The 17,816-nt window shown below is 58.0% G+C and overlaps 2 protein-coding genes across 2 annotated transcripts; one reads left to right on the top strand and one right to left on the bottom strand.

The window, feature by feature from the left end:
* Nucleotides 1–443: 443 nt before the first annotated feature.
* NECAB3 (N-terminal EF-hand calcium binding protein 3) lies at nucleotides 444–16,618 on the bottom strand. Its single transcript, XM_047068920.1, has 13 exons — nucleotides 16,486–16,618; nucleotides 14,505–14,529; nucleotides 12,904–13,012; nucleotides 11,882–11,907; nucleotides 11,565–11,662; nucleotides 3,548–3,684; nucleotides 3,169–3,287; nucleotides 2,993–3,072; nucleotides 2,835–2,888; nucleotides 2,210–2,322; nucleotides 1,963–2,040; nucleotides 1,362–1,453; nucleotides 444–1,272 (listed from the first exon to the last, which is right to left on the bottom strand). Exons 1-13 carry the CDS (start codon nucleotides 16,600–16,602, stop codon nucleotides 1,244–1,246), a joined length of 1,077 nt encoding a protein of 358 aa, XP_046924876.1. The 5' UTR covers nucleotides 16,603–16,618; the 3' UTR covers nucleotides 444–1,243.
* Nucleotides 9,617–10,354, top strand: ACTL10 (actin like 10). The gene has a single exon (XM_047068919.1). It carries the CDS (start codon nucleotides 9,617–9,619, stop codon nucleotides 10,352–10,354), a length of 738 nt encoding a protein of 245 aa, XP_046924875.1.
* Nucleotides 16,619–17,816: the final 1,198 nt, after the last annotated feature.

Here is a 17,816-nt window from a genome sequence, read left to right as displayed (position 1 = left end):
GTGGGGAGGAAGGTTCTGTCAGGGGACAGAACTTCTCACAGGCATGCAGTTACACTATCTGGGACTCCAAGAAGGTTCTGTGCCCCCAACTTCAGACCACATCATGTTGGCAATGAGGGTGGTGGTGAAGCTAGGACAGCCAGCTGACTTTCAGGGGGTTGAGAGCAGAGATCCAATCCAGTCTACCCCCTTTCCCAGACAGGGCCCAAGAACCAGGGCTTGTGAGCCTGAGGAGGTCCTGAGTTGAGGAAACGGAGACGAGCTGTGATTTAAGTTATCATCATCATCATCTGTTCACAAGGGAGCTCAAGATAGGAACTGACTGATTCCTAAGGCTAGGTTGTCTGCCCTAAATCTCTCGTCTGAGATGCAAACCAACCCCAGGGCCTGGCCTTCTTGCAGAGGGAGAGAGAGGACACAACACCAGAGGTGACCACTGCCTTTATTGCCTCTGTGCTGGGGTCTTGGGCTGGGGGTTGGGGTTTGGAGGTATCTGGGGGGAGCAGGTGACACTGGGCCCAAATTATTGCTACTTGGCAAGGTCACCTTGGGACTTCCCATAGTGCCCTGAGTGTGGGTAGGCATGAACATGCAAAATATATGCAAATGACATGCAAACCAACCCAGGATCTTGCCGAGGTCTCTGGTGCAGCCAAGGGTGCTGGAAGAGTTGGAAGCCTGCTAACCCAGGAGGGTGATGGGGACACCCAGGTCCTTACCCCACACTGCAGACGGATCCGGCCCAGCCTCAGGGGTCGAGGTTTGGTGGTGGGGGGGTGGGGGTGGTGTCCCTGAGCATCAGCCCTGGTTCTGCTGCTGGCTGAGGAAGAGCAGAAGCCTGGCCCCAAGACAGCAGGAAGAAAGCAGGGTACCCACTAGGCAGCCAGACAGCCCGAGGCCCACCCAGAGAGGGAAGCGACCTCCTTCCTCTGTGTCACACAAGGCTGGGACAGAGGTGACCAAATCCAAGCTTCCTGAGCCAGGCAGAGGCCAGAATGCCTCAGAGGCCAAAGCTACAAACAATAAAATACACTGATAAATAAATAGAAAGCGAGCAGCCCAGTCCCTGATCCCTGGGCTGAGAGACTCTCCACCAGCTGGGTCTGGGGCAGGGGGACCTTTGAGAGCCCGGCCCCAGTTCTAAGAGTGGCAGCGTCCTTGGTCTTGGTGCTGAGTCGACCAGTCGAGAAGCTCCAGAAGGAGGCAGGTAGGGCCCCAGGGCCTTGGCTTATGCAGGTCAGGCTCAGTTATTATTCATAATCCACCAGGAGGCTAGGGGTCAGAGGTTGAGGGTCAGAGGCCATCAGGGGCCCACTGCCACTCCGTAGGGCTGTGGAGCAGGGTCGGGGGCCACAGCATACCTGGGAAGAACACAGTGGTGAGGGTGTCTGGAGCTCGCAGGTGGTCAATGAGGATGCGCTGGAAGGCCTTACTGCAGGCGGACTGCTGGTGCCTGGGGAGGGCCGTGGAGTTACCTGAGGCTGGAGCTGGTCCCTCGAAGAGCAAGACCACATGGCTGAGAGCTCCCCACCCCCACCCTGTCCTACTGTTGGGATTCAGATCCCGGTCCTGCCTCACATTGGCTCTGAGCCTCAGTTCTCTCTCTGTGAAATGGGGACAATAGTGCCTACTGTACCGGGACACTGGGGGGATGACGTGAAATAATACGTGGGTGCTTGGCATAGACTGTGGCACGGTGGTAACAGTGTGTATTCACTGAGTGCCCGCCATCTACTGTGTTCCTGCCATCGTGCTCAGCTTTTCATACGCCATCTCGTTTGGCTCATAGAAAGGTAGACCTATTATGACTCTCATTTTGGAAAGATCACTGGGGCTCAGAGTGGATGAGTAACTCTCCCGAGGTCACACAGCCTGTGATTAATAGAGGATGATTTGAACCCACGCCTGACTCACTCCAGGGCCCATACTCAATAAACTTTAGCTTTCAGATACCATTCATACCTTCTCCAGGCGGCCTCATCCTGCCAGAACTCATATAGGGTGAAAGAGGCATTGTCCAGCATCTTCTGGGCAGACACACTGTGGGGCCAAAGAGATGGCCAGGCCAGGCCCAGGCTACCACCACCACTGCCCACCCAGCCTGGGTGTCTGACGGGAGCCTTGGCCAAGGACGCCCAGCCCCAGCACTTTGCCCTGCTCACCCCCCTCCCCTGACCTTGGCCAGCCCACTGGCCAGCTAGGGACTCACTGCAGGCAACGGCTCTGGGCCCCTGTGAAGTCCACATAGCAGCACAGGGCACGGTGGAAATCCTGCAGGGCTTCCTCTGCCACGTGCACCTGCCTCTGGGCCACGAGGATGTGCTGGCAAGAGAGGCAGCCTGGTGAGCCAGGGTGAGGCAGGGCCCAGGGGAAGGACTGGCTGTGGCCTTCAGGAGGACTCCGCCCTTCTTGACTTGCACCAGCCCCGCCTACCGTGAGGTCAAGCTCCTGCCCCAACCCGGCCCCCAGCATCCCTGCCTCCAGCCTCTCCTCATGGCCAAGATCATTGCCTTGATCCAGCCACTGTCCCTCCCTCCAGCAGCATGCCCACTTCCCCCTCTAGCCTCCACCCACACACCCCAGACCCAGCTTTCAGGAACGCAGATGAAGTGAACTAATACCCAGAGAGAGACAGTGATTTCTACAGGGTCACAGAGCAAGGGCCAGAACCCAGCACCTGCCAGGCTTGGGGGACGAGGGCTGGGCCAAGCCTGGGAAATGGGCATGTGTGTAACACAGAGGCCAAGCGGGCAGCAGGCCCCGTGAAACCCCTCATTTGATGAGCACCTCGTCCTGGCCCAATACCCAGTTGCCTGTCCCTCTCCTGGACTCACCGAGCCAGGCCCCTTGGTAAGCTCCTCTTCATGCAGGGGTTCCAGCCGGGGGGCCTATGAGGGACACAGAGTGTGGGCAAGGCCCCCGGTGTGTGCCTGGCTTATGTAGATTCCAGGAAGAACCTCCCCCTTGGGGCACTGGCCACCTGGTCACTCACCTTACACTCAAGCTGGTCAATGAGCTCCTGGAGACGGTTGACCTGGAGCCGCCACTGCATCTCAGCTTCTGAGCTCTGCCCTGGGGTGGGACACCCATGGGGGGAAGTCAGGCATGGGCCCCCTCGGGTTGGGAAGCCTCTCAGGATGAGCTGAGGGGCAGTGGGTGAGGGGGCACCTGTGTCCGAGGAGCCAGGAGACCAGGCGGGTGACCGACTGACGCTCCGCGGGGCCCTGCGCCCTGCCCTCCGGCAGCCATGGGGCCTGCTCTGTACCTCCACGCTGTCTTCATCTGACCTAAGAGAAGTGGAGGGTCAGCCCATTGCTCCCAGACCCACAGGCCAAGGACTGGGGCCCCTGCACAGGGTTGGGCCTGGGTGGAGCAAGACAGGCTTCCTGGGACACTGAGGCCCAGCCAGCCGCTCCCTCTCACCCCTTCTTGGCCTCCCTGTCCAAGAACAAGAATAATGGGCTCTGGGATGCTGGAGCGGCGGAATGTGATGAAAGCTGAAGGCCCTGGAATGTGGAGACAATGACCAGCAGGGCACCTCACATACCGTGGGCCACGGGCCTGGGCCTCCAGGGTATCTGACGCCCCTTCCAGCGAACTCTGCAGGGCTTGTAGCTGGCTCACCGTCTCCCGCAGTAGGAAGCGGGTCACAAACTGGTCCACCTTGGAGGCCCGCTCATATTCCTGGGGGCAGAGGGAGCATGCTCAACATATCCTGGCCCCAAGCATATATTTCTGAATGGGGAGCCACTGTCCTGCTCCCCTACCCTTGCCCATCCAAGCAATAGTACAGCATGAAGAGCAGAGAGCGTGCAACCAGAGCAGGACAGTTTTCTGGGACTGGGAGCAGGGCCTGGCCTCCCTTCCTGGGAGGTGTAAGGCCACCTTTACAGGGAGGCATCTGCCATTTTCTGGGCCCTAAGGCCCCTTCCCTGTTGGGCCACCTTTAGCCAGGCTGGTGGTGGCGGGGGCAGAGAGGGGGGTGTAAGGCAGGTCACATGGCATCCGAAGGCATGAGGCAAAATGATGGTGTGATGTGGCCCCATGCCCACCAGTTGGCCCTAAACTCATGATCTATGCATGCATTCATTCATGCACTCATCCATGCAACAAATACTTAACTTCTACTAGGAGCTGCAGATACAAAACAGCCAGGCCACTGTCCTTATACACATAGCACTGATTCCTACATCACTAGCCTCCACTCAGCCCCTCCCAACGTGGGCAGAGAGACAAGGCCGACATGCCAGTCCCTACACTGCCCATTTGAGATGCTCAGAGACTCTCCAACTACCTTTGCCTCCTTGTGCCTTAGTTTCCTCACCTAGAAAACAGGGAGGATAATAGCCGTCTCACCGAGCGGTTGAAAAACTTCAGTGAACTAATTCCTACATAGGGACACAGCCCAGGATGGGAGTCCTGAGAAGCCAAAGTCCAGGTGCTTGCCCACCCTCCACAAAGGGCTCCAGAGGCAACATCCATCAGGGGCTTCATTTCTTTCCATGATCTGCCTCTGCTCAGCCATCAGATGGGCCCTGCTGGGCCAGGCTCATGAGCTGGGAGGCAGGAACAGAATGGGGGCTAGGTGCTCTCACTCTTAGGCCAGTGGTTTCTGCCCGGTCTCCAAGCCTTGTTCTCCAGACTTCCTGGCCATGCTCTGAGCTCTCTGAAATCCTTCCAATAAATTCCCTTTTGAGCGCTTAAGATGGTCGATCGAGTCTCTGTTGCTTGCAACCAAAAAACCCAGCTGCCACAAGCACCCACTCTGTGCCATGCCCTGTTCCAAGCAGAATTTCATTTAATCCTCATAACAACTTATAAAAACCATAATGGACCCCATTTTGTAGATGAGAAGACTGAGGCCTGGAGCAATTAATTACCTTGGGCCAAGATCACACAATTAGTTAGTGGCAGAGTCAGAATTCAAACCGGAACCACAAAAATTCCTCTCTACTCACCACTAAGTGCCTTACAAGCATTGCCTTATTTGTAATTATCAGCCCAGTTTTACACCTGAGAAACCAAAGCCAGAAGTCACAGCCAGAATAAATGGAGCCAAGATTCGCCTGTGGGTTCTGGGAGGAGGAGCTTAGAGCCTACAGCTGGTGAGGTTGACCTATGAGGTCACAATGTGGCCTCCCCAGGATAGAGTGGGGACAAGAGTGCCCCTCCCCCAGCCAGAGGGCAGGGCAGAGGCAGCATGGGCTGTGGCCTCCAGTGGTGACCAGCCCTGCCATGGGAAACAACAGTTCTCACAAGAGAACCAAAGTGCCCAAGCAGGCCTGCAGGGAGAGGCCACCTGACATGGACAAGGCTGGGTGGAAACAGCAGTTCTTCAGCCATCTCAAGCGGAAGAAGCCAAACGTGAGTGCCAGGGTGTTAGGGCAGGTGGGAGTCAGGGGAACTTGAACAGGTGGGCAGGAGGGGATGCTGGGATTCTAGGCCTTGTGGGCATAAGTCCGAGGCGCATGGAAGGGCTTGGATAACCCCTCTGAAGATGGCAGTCCCAGGAACCCACGTGGTGTGGTTGGGTCCTAAAAGCCCAGAGGGAGGGCAGGGATTCAAGCAACCAGGAGAAATTAGGAGACGGGAGCCCAGGAGGGTGGGCCGGAAGGGATTCTCCCAACTCCCCACAGAGAAGTAGAGGGTTCTGCGTGGTGAATCAGCCTTAGTTGGTACCGCAGGGGCTATGGGCACAGGGAGGTCCTTTATGCCCCCTTTCCAGCTCCCAGCCTCAAAACATGCTACTTTTCCCCTTCTTCGAGTGGGCAGAGGCCCTGGAGGGGGTCCGGGGGGTGAGAGTCCCGCTACTAAGGCTGGGAGGGCAGGCAAAGATCCCATAATCGCAGACGGTGCAAGTCTCAGGAGGTCAGCTACGGTGGGTGAACGTTTCCAGAGGGAAGGCAGGTGTCCTGGGCAATGGGACCGGGAGAGACCCACTCCCGCCCCCGAGCACGGGAGGAGAGCGGGAGTCCTGGAAATGTAAAGGGGGCAGAGTCCTGGGAGACTGGATCTGGGTGGATGACGATCCTCAAGAAGAAGGCGCTGTACGCTCTTCCCCCTCACGCTCCCGCCCCGCCCCAGGCCAAGATCGTGCTGCTTTTCCCCTTGGACAAGCAGCAGCAGCTATTCGACGTGGCGGCGGGCTCAGGCGCGCGGCCCGGGCGTCCAGGCGAGGACGCGACGGGCGCCCCCGTGGGCTCCCCGGCGGCGGCGCCCACGCTGCGAGGAGCGGGCGACTGCGCTGATCGGCGCGAGGGCGCACGCGCGCGAGAGATGAAGACGCTCTTGGTCCTGCTGCTGCTGCTGGACGCGCGGCTGCAGGAGGGGCGCTGCGCGGTCGGCGCGCCCGGAGCGGGGGGCGGGGCCAAGGTCGCGCAGGGCTGGCAGCGGCTCTACTCGCGCCTGCTGACCGACGTTCAGGCGAACCGCGAGGCCGACCCCGCCGAGGAGCAGCCGCGCAAGCGGCGCCGCTGCCCTCGCCCGCGGCCCTGAGCGCCCGGCCCGTGGCCCAATAAAGAGCGCATAGCACCCCTGGCGCCTGCTGGCTCTGTCTGAGGAGGCGCAGAGCTGGGCGGGGGTAACCGGGCCCAGAGCGAGACGCGGATGAAACGGTAGGAGTGAGGGCCGAGCAACGGCAATGGCTTGGCGCCAAAACCGAGCCTCCTCCTTCCTTGTGACCCAAGCGTCAGAACCCCTGCCCCCAGGTGGGGAGGGACGCCCTGCCACAGTGGAGGGAAGCTGTTTCCCTCCTCCTCCTCCAACTCCAGGCCCGGGTCAGACCTTCAGGTTTGCAGGCCCAAGGGAGGTGAGTTTGGGCAAACCCCGGTGTGGGCACGCTAGGAGGAGGGACCTGCCTCCAGCCGAAACCTAACATCTTCAAGAGTCCTCAACATCCACAAGTCCTTCTTAGGCAGGGGGCGGAGGCAACAGACACCACCATCCTGGAAAAAACTGTGAGGGTCCCACGGTCAGCTGGGCTGGGGCCTGAGACTCACATTCTGCCTGTGAGAGCACCCAGGAGGAGAGGCTGGGGTCTGGGGGCTTCTGACCCCTCACTCCTACCCCACTCTGCTTGGTAACCCCCAAGCCACCTCATCACTTGTCCCTCACCCTACCTTGTACCATCCCCTTCCCCACATTGCAGTCAGAGACTTCTTCCAAACCACTTAGCTGTCTGTAGGACAGTTGGCTCCGCTCCTAAGCTCCCACTGATTTCTCCAAAGCCCAGAGGGAAACGCCCAAACTTATTGTTGTCAAATGCAAGCTCAGCCCCCAGCCTTAGTCTTTCCCTCTAGGGCTTCTGAGTGACTCATATCCTCACCCTTGCTCTGGCTATATTGCCACTGTGGTCTCCAATGCAAGGTTCACCTCCCTAATCCACCCAGGAGAGGCCTGGCATGTTATCTGTGAGAAAGACCCAGCAACTTCTCATTTTCCTGGGCCCCAAACCCAGCTCCAGACCTGAGTGCTGCCCCAGCCCTACCGAACCTGTAGCCAGCCTTCCACTGGTGACCACCTCAGAATGTCCCAAAGGGGACAGATGCAGCAGGGGGTGAAGGTCCCAGCTCATTAAAGACACAGGCCCGGCTTCTGCTACAGATGCACTTCCGTTAGTGTCAACACAATCGACATCCCTTCCGTATCCCCTGCGTCAGGCTGGAGGTTGCATGACCCACGGCATCTCCCCAAATGCTTATAAAAACGTACCCTTTCTTGCCATCCCTGTGGTTAAAATCAAGGTAACCATGTCCTTCAATGTGGCCACACATCCTGGCCATACGTGATTGGCCTAGGCTGGTCCTATCAGCCTCTTTCCTGGGACTGTAATTCAGGAGATGTGAGAGACTGTTTTCTACGTGAGCATGCATGGGCTGAAGCCAGTCTTCAGAAGAATAAAACAATGCAGAATGTACACATCCTGCAGCTAGGCCCTGCGTCCAGTCTGTTCCTGAAACCTGATTTCATCTTTGTTCTTGGCGTCCATAAGGCCTACAAGATCGTTGTAATCAAATCCCTATTTTAGCTTAAGCTCAGTTGAGTAGGTCTTCTACTTGCAACCGAAATGGTCCTAAAGAGAATAATAGACTCTGCAGAGACTAGAAGTGGCCTTTTTCCTATGTGAGGATTATTAGTACGTTCTGGAGGAAGAAAGTGAGCCCAGAGAGAGATTAGGACTTGCTCAGGGGGGCACAGTGAGTCATCTTCAGAGCTGAGTCACAAACTCCTCGGGTCCACTGGAGTCCATACATGGAAGCCCCTGCAGGTAGGGTCCCTATGTGGGCTGCCTGGGCCCCTCAGGGCTGAGCTCACATAGGTCCTATGAGTGGCTACAGATCTGTGATTAAGAGCTTTCCCTTCAGCATGAAGGAAGGTGGGGAGGGGGGAGGAGACTGCTGCACATCGGCCAGAGTACATCGGATAATCTGAAGCATTCTGGTTGTGCTGGACAGCTGAGGCCAGATCCCCTGATGCCAAAATCACTGCTCTTGGCCCTCAGGAGAGAGGATGGGTCCAGGGAGTTCTCATGGGAGAGGTCTGTGGAATACAGCAGGTACTGAGGACTGAGGTCACAATGAGTCCAATCCGAGTTCTTTTCCTTCCTTCTCTGACCACCCCCTCTTACCTTAAGGCCAAGAGAGAGGTGCCAGGAGACCTTCTGGGGCTCAAGGACTGGGCTGGACTCCTGGGTCCCCAAGTAAGGATATATGTCGAGGACACTGCCACAAGGCCCCATCATTGTTAGAGCCCTGCTGCTCCCAGAGGCTTCTCATCTAGAAGGATTGAACGAGGCCCTCTCAACATCTACTTCCACCAGGACTGAGGGGGCGGAGCCACATAGCGGAGGCGCGTCCTCAGAGGGGTGGGCCTGGTGCAAGGTGGGTCTTGAGCCTTGAGCCACGGGAGGGCAAAGAGGGCCAAAAGCGGCCGGAGCCCGCAGGAGCGGAGACTGACGCTCAAATTAGTGGCGGGTGCTCGGGCCTGTGGGCAGAGCCAAGAGCTGAAAAGAGACGTCCAGTCTGGCCGGAAGAGTGGGAGCTCAGGACCAGAGGCCGGAGCCAAGAATTGAGGGCGCTAGTTCTGTAACCAGAATGGCCAAGACTTAGGCCTGGGGCCCGAGCCAAGAGCTGAAAGGCGGGCCTCCAGTGAGGCCGGGGGCGGGGCCTCTGGCGAAGGGCGGGGTCGAGCCGGGAGAGGCGCCGTGGCGTCGGTGTCCGGGAGCCGCCGGGTCCGTCGGCCGCCCTCGCTGGGCCGCGTGGCGGTGGTGGTAGACCAGGGCTCGGGCTTCATCAAGGCGGGCTTCGGGGGCGAGCGCCAGCCCCGCCTGGTGCTGAAGAGCTCCAGCCTGGTGCCCACCTGGGACCGGCCGGTGTGTACCCGCGCACCCGGCTGCGGGCTGGCGGGCGGCGTGGAACGGGCGCACCCCATCAAGCACGGCGTGGTGGTGGACTGGGAGGCACTGGAGGGGCTGTGGGAGCGCCTGCTGGTGGGCGGCCTGCGGGTGTGCCCGGAGCAGTGGCCCGTGCTAGTGAGTGACTCGCCGTCGGCGCCGCCCGCGAGCCGCGAGAAGGTGGCCGAGCTGCTGTTCGAGGCCCTGGTGGTGCCTGCGTGCCACATGGCCAGCACGGCGTTGTTGGCGCTCTGCTCCACTGGCGCGTTCAGCGGGCTGGCCGTAGAGGCAGGTGCAGGCGTGTGCCACGCCACACCCGTCTATGCGGGCCACTCGTGGCACGAGGCCACCTTCCGGCTGGACATCGCAGGCAGCACCCTGTCGCGCTACCTGCGGGACTTACTGGTGGCAACGTGCCCTGATCCATCGCTGCGGGCCTTGCCCCGCAAGGCCATCACACAGCTCAAGAAGCGCTGCTGCTATGTGTCGCTGGACTTTGAGGGTGACCTTCGTAACTCTGACCGCCACCATCCGGTCAGTTTCTGTTTAGGCAACGGGTGCTCTTTCTGCCTCAGCAGCGAGCGCTTCCGCTGCCCGGAACCCATCTTCCAGCCGAGTCTGCTAGGCCAGGCTGAGCCAGGACTGTCTGCACTGGCCTTCCAGGCACTGCAGAGGGTCCCTGCGACTCTAAGGACGCGGCTGGCCGATACCGTGGTGCTGGCCGGTGGTTCCACGCTTTTCCCTGGCTTCACTGAGCGCCTGGAAATGGAGCTAGAGGCGCAGTGCCGGAGGCATGGCTATGGGGCACTGCGGCCTCACCTGGTGGCCAAGCCTGGGCGTGGCACAGCAGTGTGGACAGGTGGCTCCATGGTGGCCTCCTTGCGTTCCTTCCAACAGCGCTGGATAACCCGGGCCATGTACCAGGAGTGTGGCTCCAGGCTGGTGCACGAGGTGTTCAACTGAGTCATGTTGGACTGGAGGGGAGGTGCCACATGAGGGGCACGGTGGGCTGAGCTATAGCTCTATCAGAGGCATTGAGTGCCAAATAAAAGTCTCAAGTGATTGGAGGTGGCAGAGTCATCATGTGCTGATGGGTCACTCCTACCCCTTACTGAGCCAGGAGGAGGTGGTCGAGATCCCAAGGACCCTCACTTTGACCTGCAGTTTGGATCTACCATAACCAGTGCCAGTTCAGAGAATACCAGTCCAGGTGCCTACTCCCAGGGCCCCGTTTCCATGGCAACAAGGAAGCTAACACTCCCACTTGTGTCCAGGCCACAGATATGGAAATTATCACAACACATCAACTGCTCATCATGTACTATTTGGATTCCCATCCTATGCTAAGCCTCAAGGGCAGAAAACCTACTAAAACCCATGGAGAAGCAACCAGAAAAGGAAACCCTGTCCTTAGCTGATCATTGACTCACTGAAGGCCTCAGTTTCCCCTTCTGTAAATATGGGGTCACACACAATCCTCACTGTTCCCTCCTTGCCTCCTTATTAAGAGCTATGGGACAAAGGGAGGTGGAGACATTTCTTAAAAGAAACATACAAAGGGAGGGGTGGCTTGTGTTTTTGAAGTCGCTCTCCAAGAGCCTAGAGCCCTGGCTGTGAGCAGTGTTTGTGCTCGTATATACATGTGGCCACGCATGCATACAAACACTTGGGTGCTACATGCCTGCCTGCCTTACACGTGTCCTCAGGCCAGGCCCTGCCCCACCAGGTTCCACACACCAGCATGGGCCTGTGGCTGTGTGTGAGTATGCCCACCTCCCAGCCCATCCCTGCTGGGTCCTGGGCTTGATACCCCACAATAGTTAGGTCTGGCCAATAATAAAAACAGCAGCAGCAGGAGCTCCAAGTAGCAAGTGGCTGCTGTGTGCCAGGCACAGCTCTGGGTGCTGGGAATAGAGAACACTAAAGGCAAAAATCCCTGCCTTCATTCTCATTTCTCTGTCACATCAAATGTATGGAGGTAAGCTCTATTATTATCCCCAGTTTACAGATGAGTAAACTGAGGCCCAGAGAGATAAAGGTACACAGCCAGAATGTGGGAGAGAACCCAAGCCTCTAGCTTCACAGCCCTGAGCCATGACAGTAGAGGCTCCCATAGGACAGCAGACACCCCTGCCCTCATTCCAGGCCCTCCACCATCAACCCCTCCACTCACCAGCTTGGTGGTGTCCATGGCAGTGAGCACGGCACAGTTCAGTGACTCCAGTGCGGCCAGCACAGGCCGGTAGACACCCAGGTGTTCTGAGAAATAGTCTGCAGGCAGAGAAGGTGCTCAAAGGTTCCCAGACCACCCCCTACTCCTGCTCCGCGGCCTCATTTACCCAACCTGGGATTCCTCAACAGCCAACCAGGCCTCATATCCTGAGGCAAGCCCATCTTGTTCCATTAGGAGAGAAAGAACAGCCTCCAAGGAACATCATGCCCACCTGCCCAGGGGCGCCAGGAGACCAGAGCTCCCGTGGACCTACTCACCACACAGTTTCTCCGTTTCCAAATTGCTGCAGGAAAAAGAGGAGGCACGCTTCAGTCCCACAGACTTAAGCTTGGTGACCTGAGACTTTGAAGCCAATGTTCCTCCCACTGCCCACCCCAGCTCAGCCTGATGAGGAGGCTTCTTCTGCCTCCACCCAATTTAAGCTGCTCAGTGGGCCAATGGGGGCAGCAAGGGTATTACTGAGGGCGAAAATTCAGACCCACTCTTGGCCTCCAAGGGGAACTCAGGACCAGGGAGAGAAATGTGCACACAGGCCAGAGAGGAGTATAATCAGAGCCGGGAAGGGAAAACCAGGTCTGGGTAAGTTAAAAGAAACATATGGGGTATTACTTGGTAGCTTAGGGAGGACTTCCAGAAGGAGGGTGCTTAAGTTAGGCCTTCAAGGACAAGGAATTTGATCGGAGTGTCTGGTGGTGGGGAGGTGGCAACATTGCAAATAAAAGGTCCAGCCCAAGCCTCAGAGTAGGGAAGGGCATGGAAGCCTTGAACGCTGACCCAGAGTTTGAAATTTATTCTAAGGAGATGTTGGGGGAGAGGGAGGGACAGCTGTGTATGTGTATGCACCCATGTGAGGAAGCATGGGGAGGGAAGCATGCAGACTCCTGCTAAGGCCCGTAGATGTGGGAGCACACATGGGGAGGTATGTGCGTGTTCATGAACCTGCATCGATGCGTGGAAGCAGGTGAGGCCCAGCTATCCTCAGGCATCCCCTTGTCCCTGCAGGAAGCGGGAATGGGGAGGGGGGTGGGGGGACACCTGTGGGCTGAACCACGGCTGGTGACTCAGACCGGGCTATTTTGGGGTCCCAGCTGGAAGGAGTGTGATGGACAAGGCTGGAGCCAGGGAGGGAGTGAGTGGGCGGGTAAAGCTGTCATCAAGCCCTAGCACCTCTCTCCCTATGCAACCCCCCATCCTCCATAAGGAGGCAGGGGACACCGTGGGGCTGGGAGAGCCTAGCTTCACATCTACACCCAGCTCACCCACCCGTTCTCGTACTCACTCAGTGGAGGGCCCATCAATGCCGCTGAACAGTTCCCGCAGCTCCCCAGGGCTGAGAACCCCATCAGCAAAGTAATTCTGGAACTCCTCAAATGAGAGCTTACCATCATCTGGGGTGGGAGCAGAGAGCAGAGCTGGTATCCCTGACCCCTGGCTGCACCCCTGCCACCAGCTTCAGACCCCCTAAAGCTACTTGGCCAGGTGGAATGGAATTCTGAGCTTGGGGGGACTTGGCTGTTGGGGACAAAAGAGTCTCCAGGGGTGCCCACTTAAGACAACAGGGTCCACTCTTCAGGCACCCAAAGGACAAGGCAGCACACACATGGCATTGCATAGGGACTCAATAAATGCTTGCCAAATGAAGAAGCAAATGGAAAGCCTGGGACATGGCCAGGTCATGGCAGAACCTAGACATCACTCGGAGGACTTGGGGGCTCAGTCTCTGCCCGCCAAGCCTGGCTCCAGGCTGCTCTGTACCCACACCCTTCACAGAGAAGCCACCAGGAGGCAGATGAGATCTTCCTAAGAGTTGGAGCCCCTGCAAGAAGCCGCAGGCTGGCAGGCTCAGGAGGGAATGCCCTTCTCTTCACAGGGGCTATGGAATAGTCTAAGAGCACCAGGGGGGTGGCCAAAGACACCGGGAATTTGCCTGTAAGGTCTCTAAGCAGATGGGGTTGGGGGAGCAGAGCTGGGGAGGTGGGGTGGTCTGAGCCTCCCCAGACAGAGTGCTATGATCCAAATGTGTGCTGGCTGATCAATGGGTTGGGACACGATCCTGTCTCCGGGAGGCTGAAACACCAAAGGGTCTGAAGACCCCAGATGGAAGTAAGGCCAAGGCTGACCGGCTGCCTCAGCTCAGACCCTCACCTGGCCAATCAGGACACAGTGGGCTGCTCCAAGTTGTGGGCAGCAACTTGATCGTGGGCTCCCTTGAGGGCTCCTGCTTTAGCTTCAAGGTTTTCCCAAACCAGGGTCTGAGACTGCCCAGGACCCAGAGCAGGGGAAGCTGATTCCCAGCAGCATCCTGTGCAAGCCTTCCCTGGGTCCAGGTGGTTAGTCATATGGGAAGTTACTGAGCCCTCTAAAGATCTAACAGCACAATCCCCCACAGCCTCATCTCCATCACCCAACCTTTCCAAGCCCCTTACGCAGGAAGCTTGGAACCAAGCATCACACAGACCTGGATTCAAGGCCCACCACTTAAAGGCTGTGTGACTTCAAGCAACCTGCTTCACCTCTCTGGGCCTGTGCTCCTTAGTCTGTAAAATGGGATGAAGAATTCCCATCTAGCTGTTGGTTGTGAGGACAACATGAAATCATATAGAAGAGTTATCCATACCTGTGCCCGGGGCATTGTGGGAGAGTATGCCCCCACCTCCAGCCTCTGGCTAAACCACATTCCCTCCACTCTCCATCCTGCCAAACTGAATTCCAAATGGCACCCCCTCTGGGAAGGACGGCTTGACTGATTCTCCTGATTTGGGTCTTCCCAAGATTTTTCTCCATTCTAGACTGTGCTTCCAAACCCGTGACACTCCCCTGAGCCTCCTTGATGGCCCCCACCCCTCCCCACACTGTAGACTCAAGGGAAGGCGCACTCACCATTCTTGTCTGCTCTGCGGAAAACCTGGAGGACAAAGGGGCACAGACGGGAGCTGTGAGTGCCGCCTAGGAGGCAGGATGCCCCCACCCAGCTCATCAGGGCCCCAGCTGGCCAGCCTACCCCCCCACAACCTTGCCTTTCCTCTTGCCCAGCCTGGTCCTAAACCCCTGCCCAGATCAGCCCTGTGGGAGGCTTTCCAACAAGGAGAGCACAGGAAGATCACACAGCAGGTCTCACCACTTGCTCACATTTCCTGCAGGTCCTGGCCCCACAGGGGGTGCTCCACACTAGCTTCCAGCACCCCCACCTCCCACACCCAGAGGCTACCCTGGGTTCTGTCTGAGGTATGAGCCCTTGCCACAGTCCCAGCTTGAAGGTGGGGAAATGGGCCAAGTTCCTGGGCACTACTTGTCCCAGACCTGAACCCCTTAACTCTGCAGCATGGCCATGGTCCATCCCAGACTCTGCCCACTCAAGGCTCTTTCCCTGTGTGCTTAAGACCCTGATATGCAAACAGTGGCTAGTCCTTTCTTTGTGGGTGTCTGGGGTTAACCATTCCAGGGCCAGGGCTTCTTATGAGGCTGATTCAGTGTGAAGGCCTTGGGCAGGCTCGCACGTGTGGGTGTGTGTGTGTGTGTGTGTGTGTGTGTGCACGCACACACATGTGCAAAGGGGAGTGGGAGTGGCAGAAAGCAAGGGTGGACAGATTGTATTTACAGAGAAGCAGAGATGAAGGGCAACAGAGGCAGAAAGGGACAGAGTCAAGACGTGATCAGGGACCAGAGACTCCCAGGTCATCCAAAGCAGCCCAGCAAATGGGAGACCAGCACACCTGGCAAGGAGGGGCCGGCCAAAGTCTGGACAAAGAACCCTTAACAACTCCAGGTCCTGAATGCCACTCCTCTCCAGCTGTTACCTCTGGGTCAGTGAAGCATTGGGATGAATCTAACCCCTAGCCAGAAGCCTGACTCAGAGGTCTGCCACTATCTCGGGTCACACAGCAGCCCAGTGTGGCCTGGCTGGGGCAGATGGAGATGGCAAGAAGGGGTGCTATGCTGTGAATGAGGGCACCTGGGGCCACACTCAAACAAGCCTCTGCCTCTGTGTGATTGTGGACATGTTCCTAACTCCTCCGGCCTTGGTTTTTCCATCTGGGAAGCGGGATGGACAGATTCCTTCCATCCAGGACTGCGGTCAAGGTGCTGAGTCACTGGGGGCAGCGGGGAGTGGACAGGAGTGCCGTCTTTCCGTCTTTCCCACAGGCAGAGACCTCTGAAGCTGGGGGCGGGGGGTAGTGAATGGGCCAGGATGGGGCTGAGCACTAGGGAGGAAGGGGCCTGAGGTAGTGACTGAGGCCTGGCTAGGCTGCCCTTAGTTGGTGCCCCTGGGGGCGCTGCAGGGCCACCTGCCACACACAGGAGGGAGGTACAGACCACTGTGGGCAGTCCTGACGAACTATGGGACTCCATGGCCTCTGGGTCAGATCTATGGGACTCTGGGATCAGCCCTGGATCAGCAGTCTGGGGGGCTGTTTATTCTTCCAGCCTCCCCTGACTGGGTCAGCCCAGCCTGGGATTGCCATAGAGGGGACTGCTCCTGTGATCAAGTGTTGACAGCCCCCACTGCATCAGACACAGGGTGGGGGGCAGCAGGGGCAGTGACACCGAACCAGGAGATAAGGAGAGTGAGAGACTGAGAACGGACACAAAAGAAAGGAGACAAAGATAAGGGAGAATGGAGACAGCAGGGTCAGAGAGAGATGGTGAGAGGCAGAGACCCAGAGACAGAAGCAGGGCCCCAAACAGACCTGGAGAGAGAGACACTGACAGAAAAAGAGACTGAGAGACGCAGAGACGGGGGTAAGGAGAGACAGCGAAAGACTGAGAGCCCAGCGAGACACAGGGAGAGAGCAGACAGACCTGGAGAGACTGACAACCCCAGGGCTAGAGAGCCTTCGCCCCCTGCCCGCTCCCCACTCACGTCCTGGAAGAGCGCGTGTCCGGCGGGCCCGGCGGCAGGCACGGACGCGGGGGACCGCCGAGGCTCGGGCGCGGGCGGCCGGATCAGGCACACGGTGAGCAGCCCCGCGCACGCCATGGCGCCGCCACCCACTCGGCTCGGGCTGGGCTGCGGCTCCGGGTTCTGGACGCCGCCGCCTCGGACTCCGGGGGACGCCCGCCCATCGGCGCCGGCGCGGACGCCCGGGGCCCCGCCCCCCGCGGCTCCACCCCCCGCCCCGCTGGCCGCGGAGGCCCCCTCCCCGCCCGCCCCTCTCTAGGGCCTCGCCTTCCCGACTGGAAAGGCAAACTCCAGCCTCCAGGTGGGCAAGAGCTGCACAACGTAGAACTCCCAACACCTTTCGCCTCTGCAGCTGTTACCAGAGGCTCCCGGAGGGTTGGCAACTGTGGAGTAAGGAACGACCCGAGGGGTCACTGTCAGCCGGGACCGGCTGTGTAAATGACAAGTGACGGTCTGCTTGGGAGTACTACACAGCCAGCAACAGAACAGAGGGCTGCGCGGGGCGGGGGCACCGAGGGCAGGTCCCACACCACTGTAGGGTCGACAAAGCGAACTGCAGAACAGACTGACACCTTGTGGGTAAGACCTGCAAGGGACTTCAGCTGAGTGTCTGTATCCTTTTCTGCAAAATGGGGGTAATAGTAGATACCATATAGGATTGTTGTGGGGACTCACTGACTGTAAAGGGCTTAAAATAGGACCTGGCTCAGAGAAAGCTCACCTAAGGGTTAAACAGATCCGTGTGGATCGCCTCCCAGTCACCCTCCCCTCCCCTTTCAAACTCAACTCGGTCCTTTTTACCCTCCCCTCTGCCATTCTGGCCCCTCTTCAGTTCATCCAACACATAGCAGCCAAAGGGAGCTTTTAAAATATAAAACAGGGTATGTCACTGCTATCTCAGGCTCACTAGTGAGTCCTTGTCCCCTGAATAAACCCCAACACTGAACTTCTCTCCACTCTAGCCCTCACGTCAGAACTCCACACTGGTTTCTCTGAGGTCCTCTGTGCCCCTCTCTCTCCTGCCCTGGGGCCTCTGACCACAATGCCCTGTCTGCTAAGTGGGTTCTTATTTTCCTCCTCAGGTAACTATCCTACAGCTCTCAGCTCAAGCATCACTCCTTCCAGGAAACCCTCTGATTTTCCCATTTGTGTAAGTCTCTTCCAACAGATCCCAAGAGTCCCATGAGGGCAGGGAATGTGTCCCCAGAACCTGAAAGAACCTGACACATAATCAGCCTGTTGTAATTATTTGTTCCATATTTATAAATGCCCAGAAACATCTGGAAGGAACA

The sequence above is a fragment of the Lynx rufus genome, unplaced genomic scaffold (assembly GCF_022079265.1).
Source record: "Lynx rufus isolate CCGP_SWC_20201006 ecotype Redwood Valley unplaced genomic scaffold, mLynRuf1.p SCAF_8, whole genome shotgun sequence".
Taxonomy (NCBI): Eukaryota; Metazoa; Chordata; class Mammalia; order Carnivora; family Felidae; genus Lynx; species Lynx rufus.
Note: the sequence above shows the minus strand (reverse complement) of the source record. Positions and strands in the feature narration are given on the sequence as shown.

Bases quoted from the DNA above. Each gene is read 5' to 3' on its own strand.
- ACTL10 (XM_047068919.1), top strand. From the start codon at position 9,617: ATGGCCAGCACGGCGTTGTTGGCGCTCTGCTCCACTGGCGCGTTCAGC.
- NECAB3 (XM_047068920.1), bottom strand. From the start codon at position 16,602: ATGGCGTGCGCGGGGCTGCTCACCGTGTGCCTGATCCGGCCGCCCGCG. The intron at 13,013-14,504 runs GTGAGTGCGCCT...CTCCCACCCCAG, and splicing joins CCGCAGAGCAGACAAGAATG to ATGATGGTAAGCTCTCATTT. The intron at 1,273-1,361 runs GTATGCTGTGGC...TCTGACCCCTAG, and splicing joins CACCACTGTGTTCTTCCCAG to CCTCCTGGTGGATTATGAAT.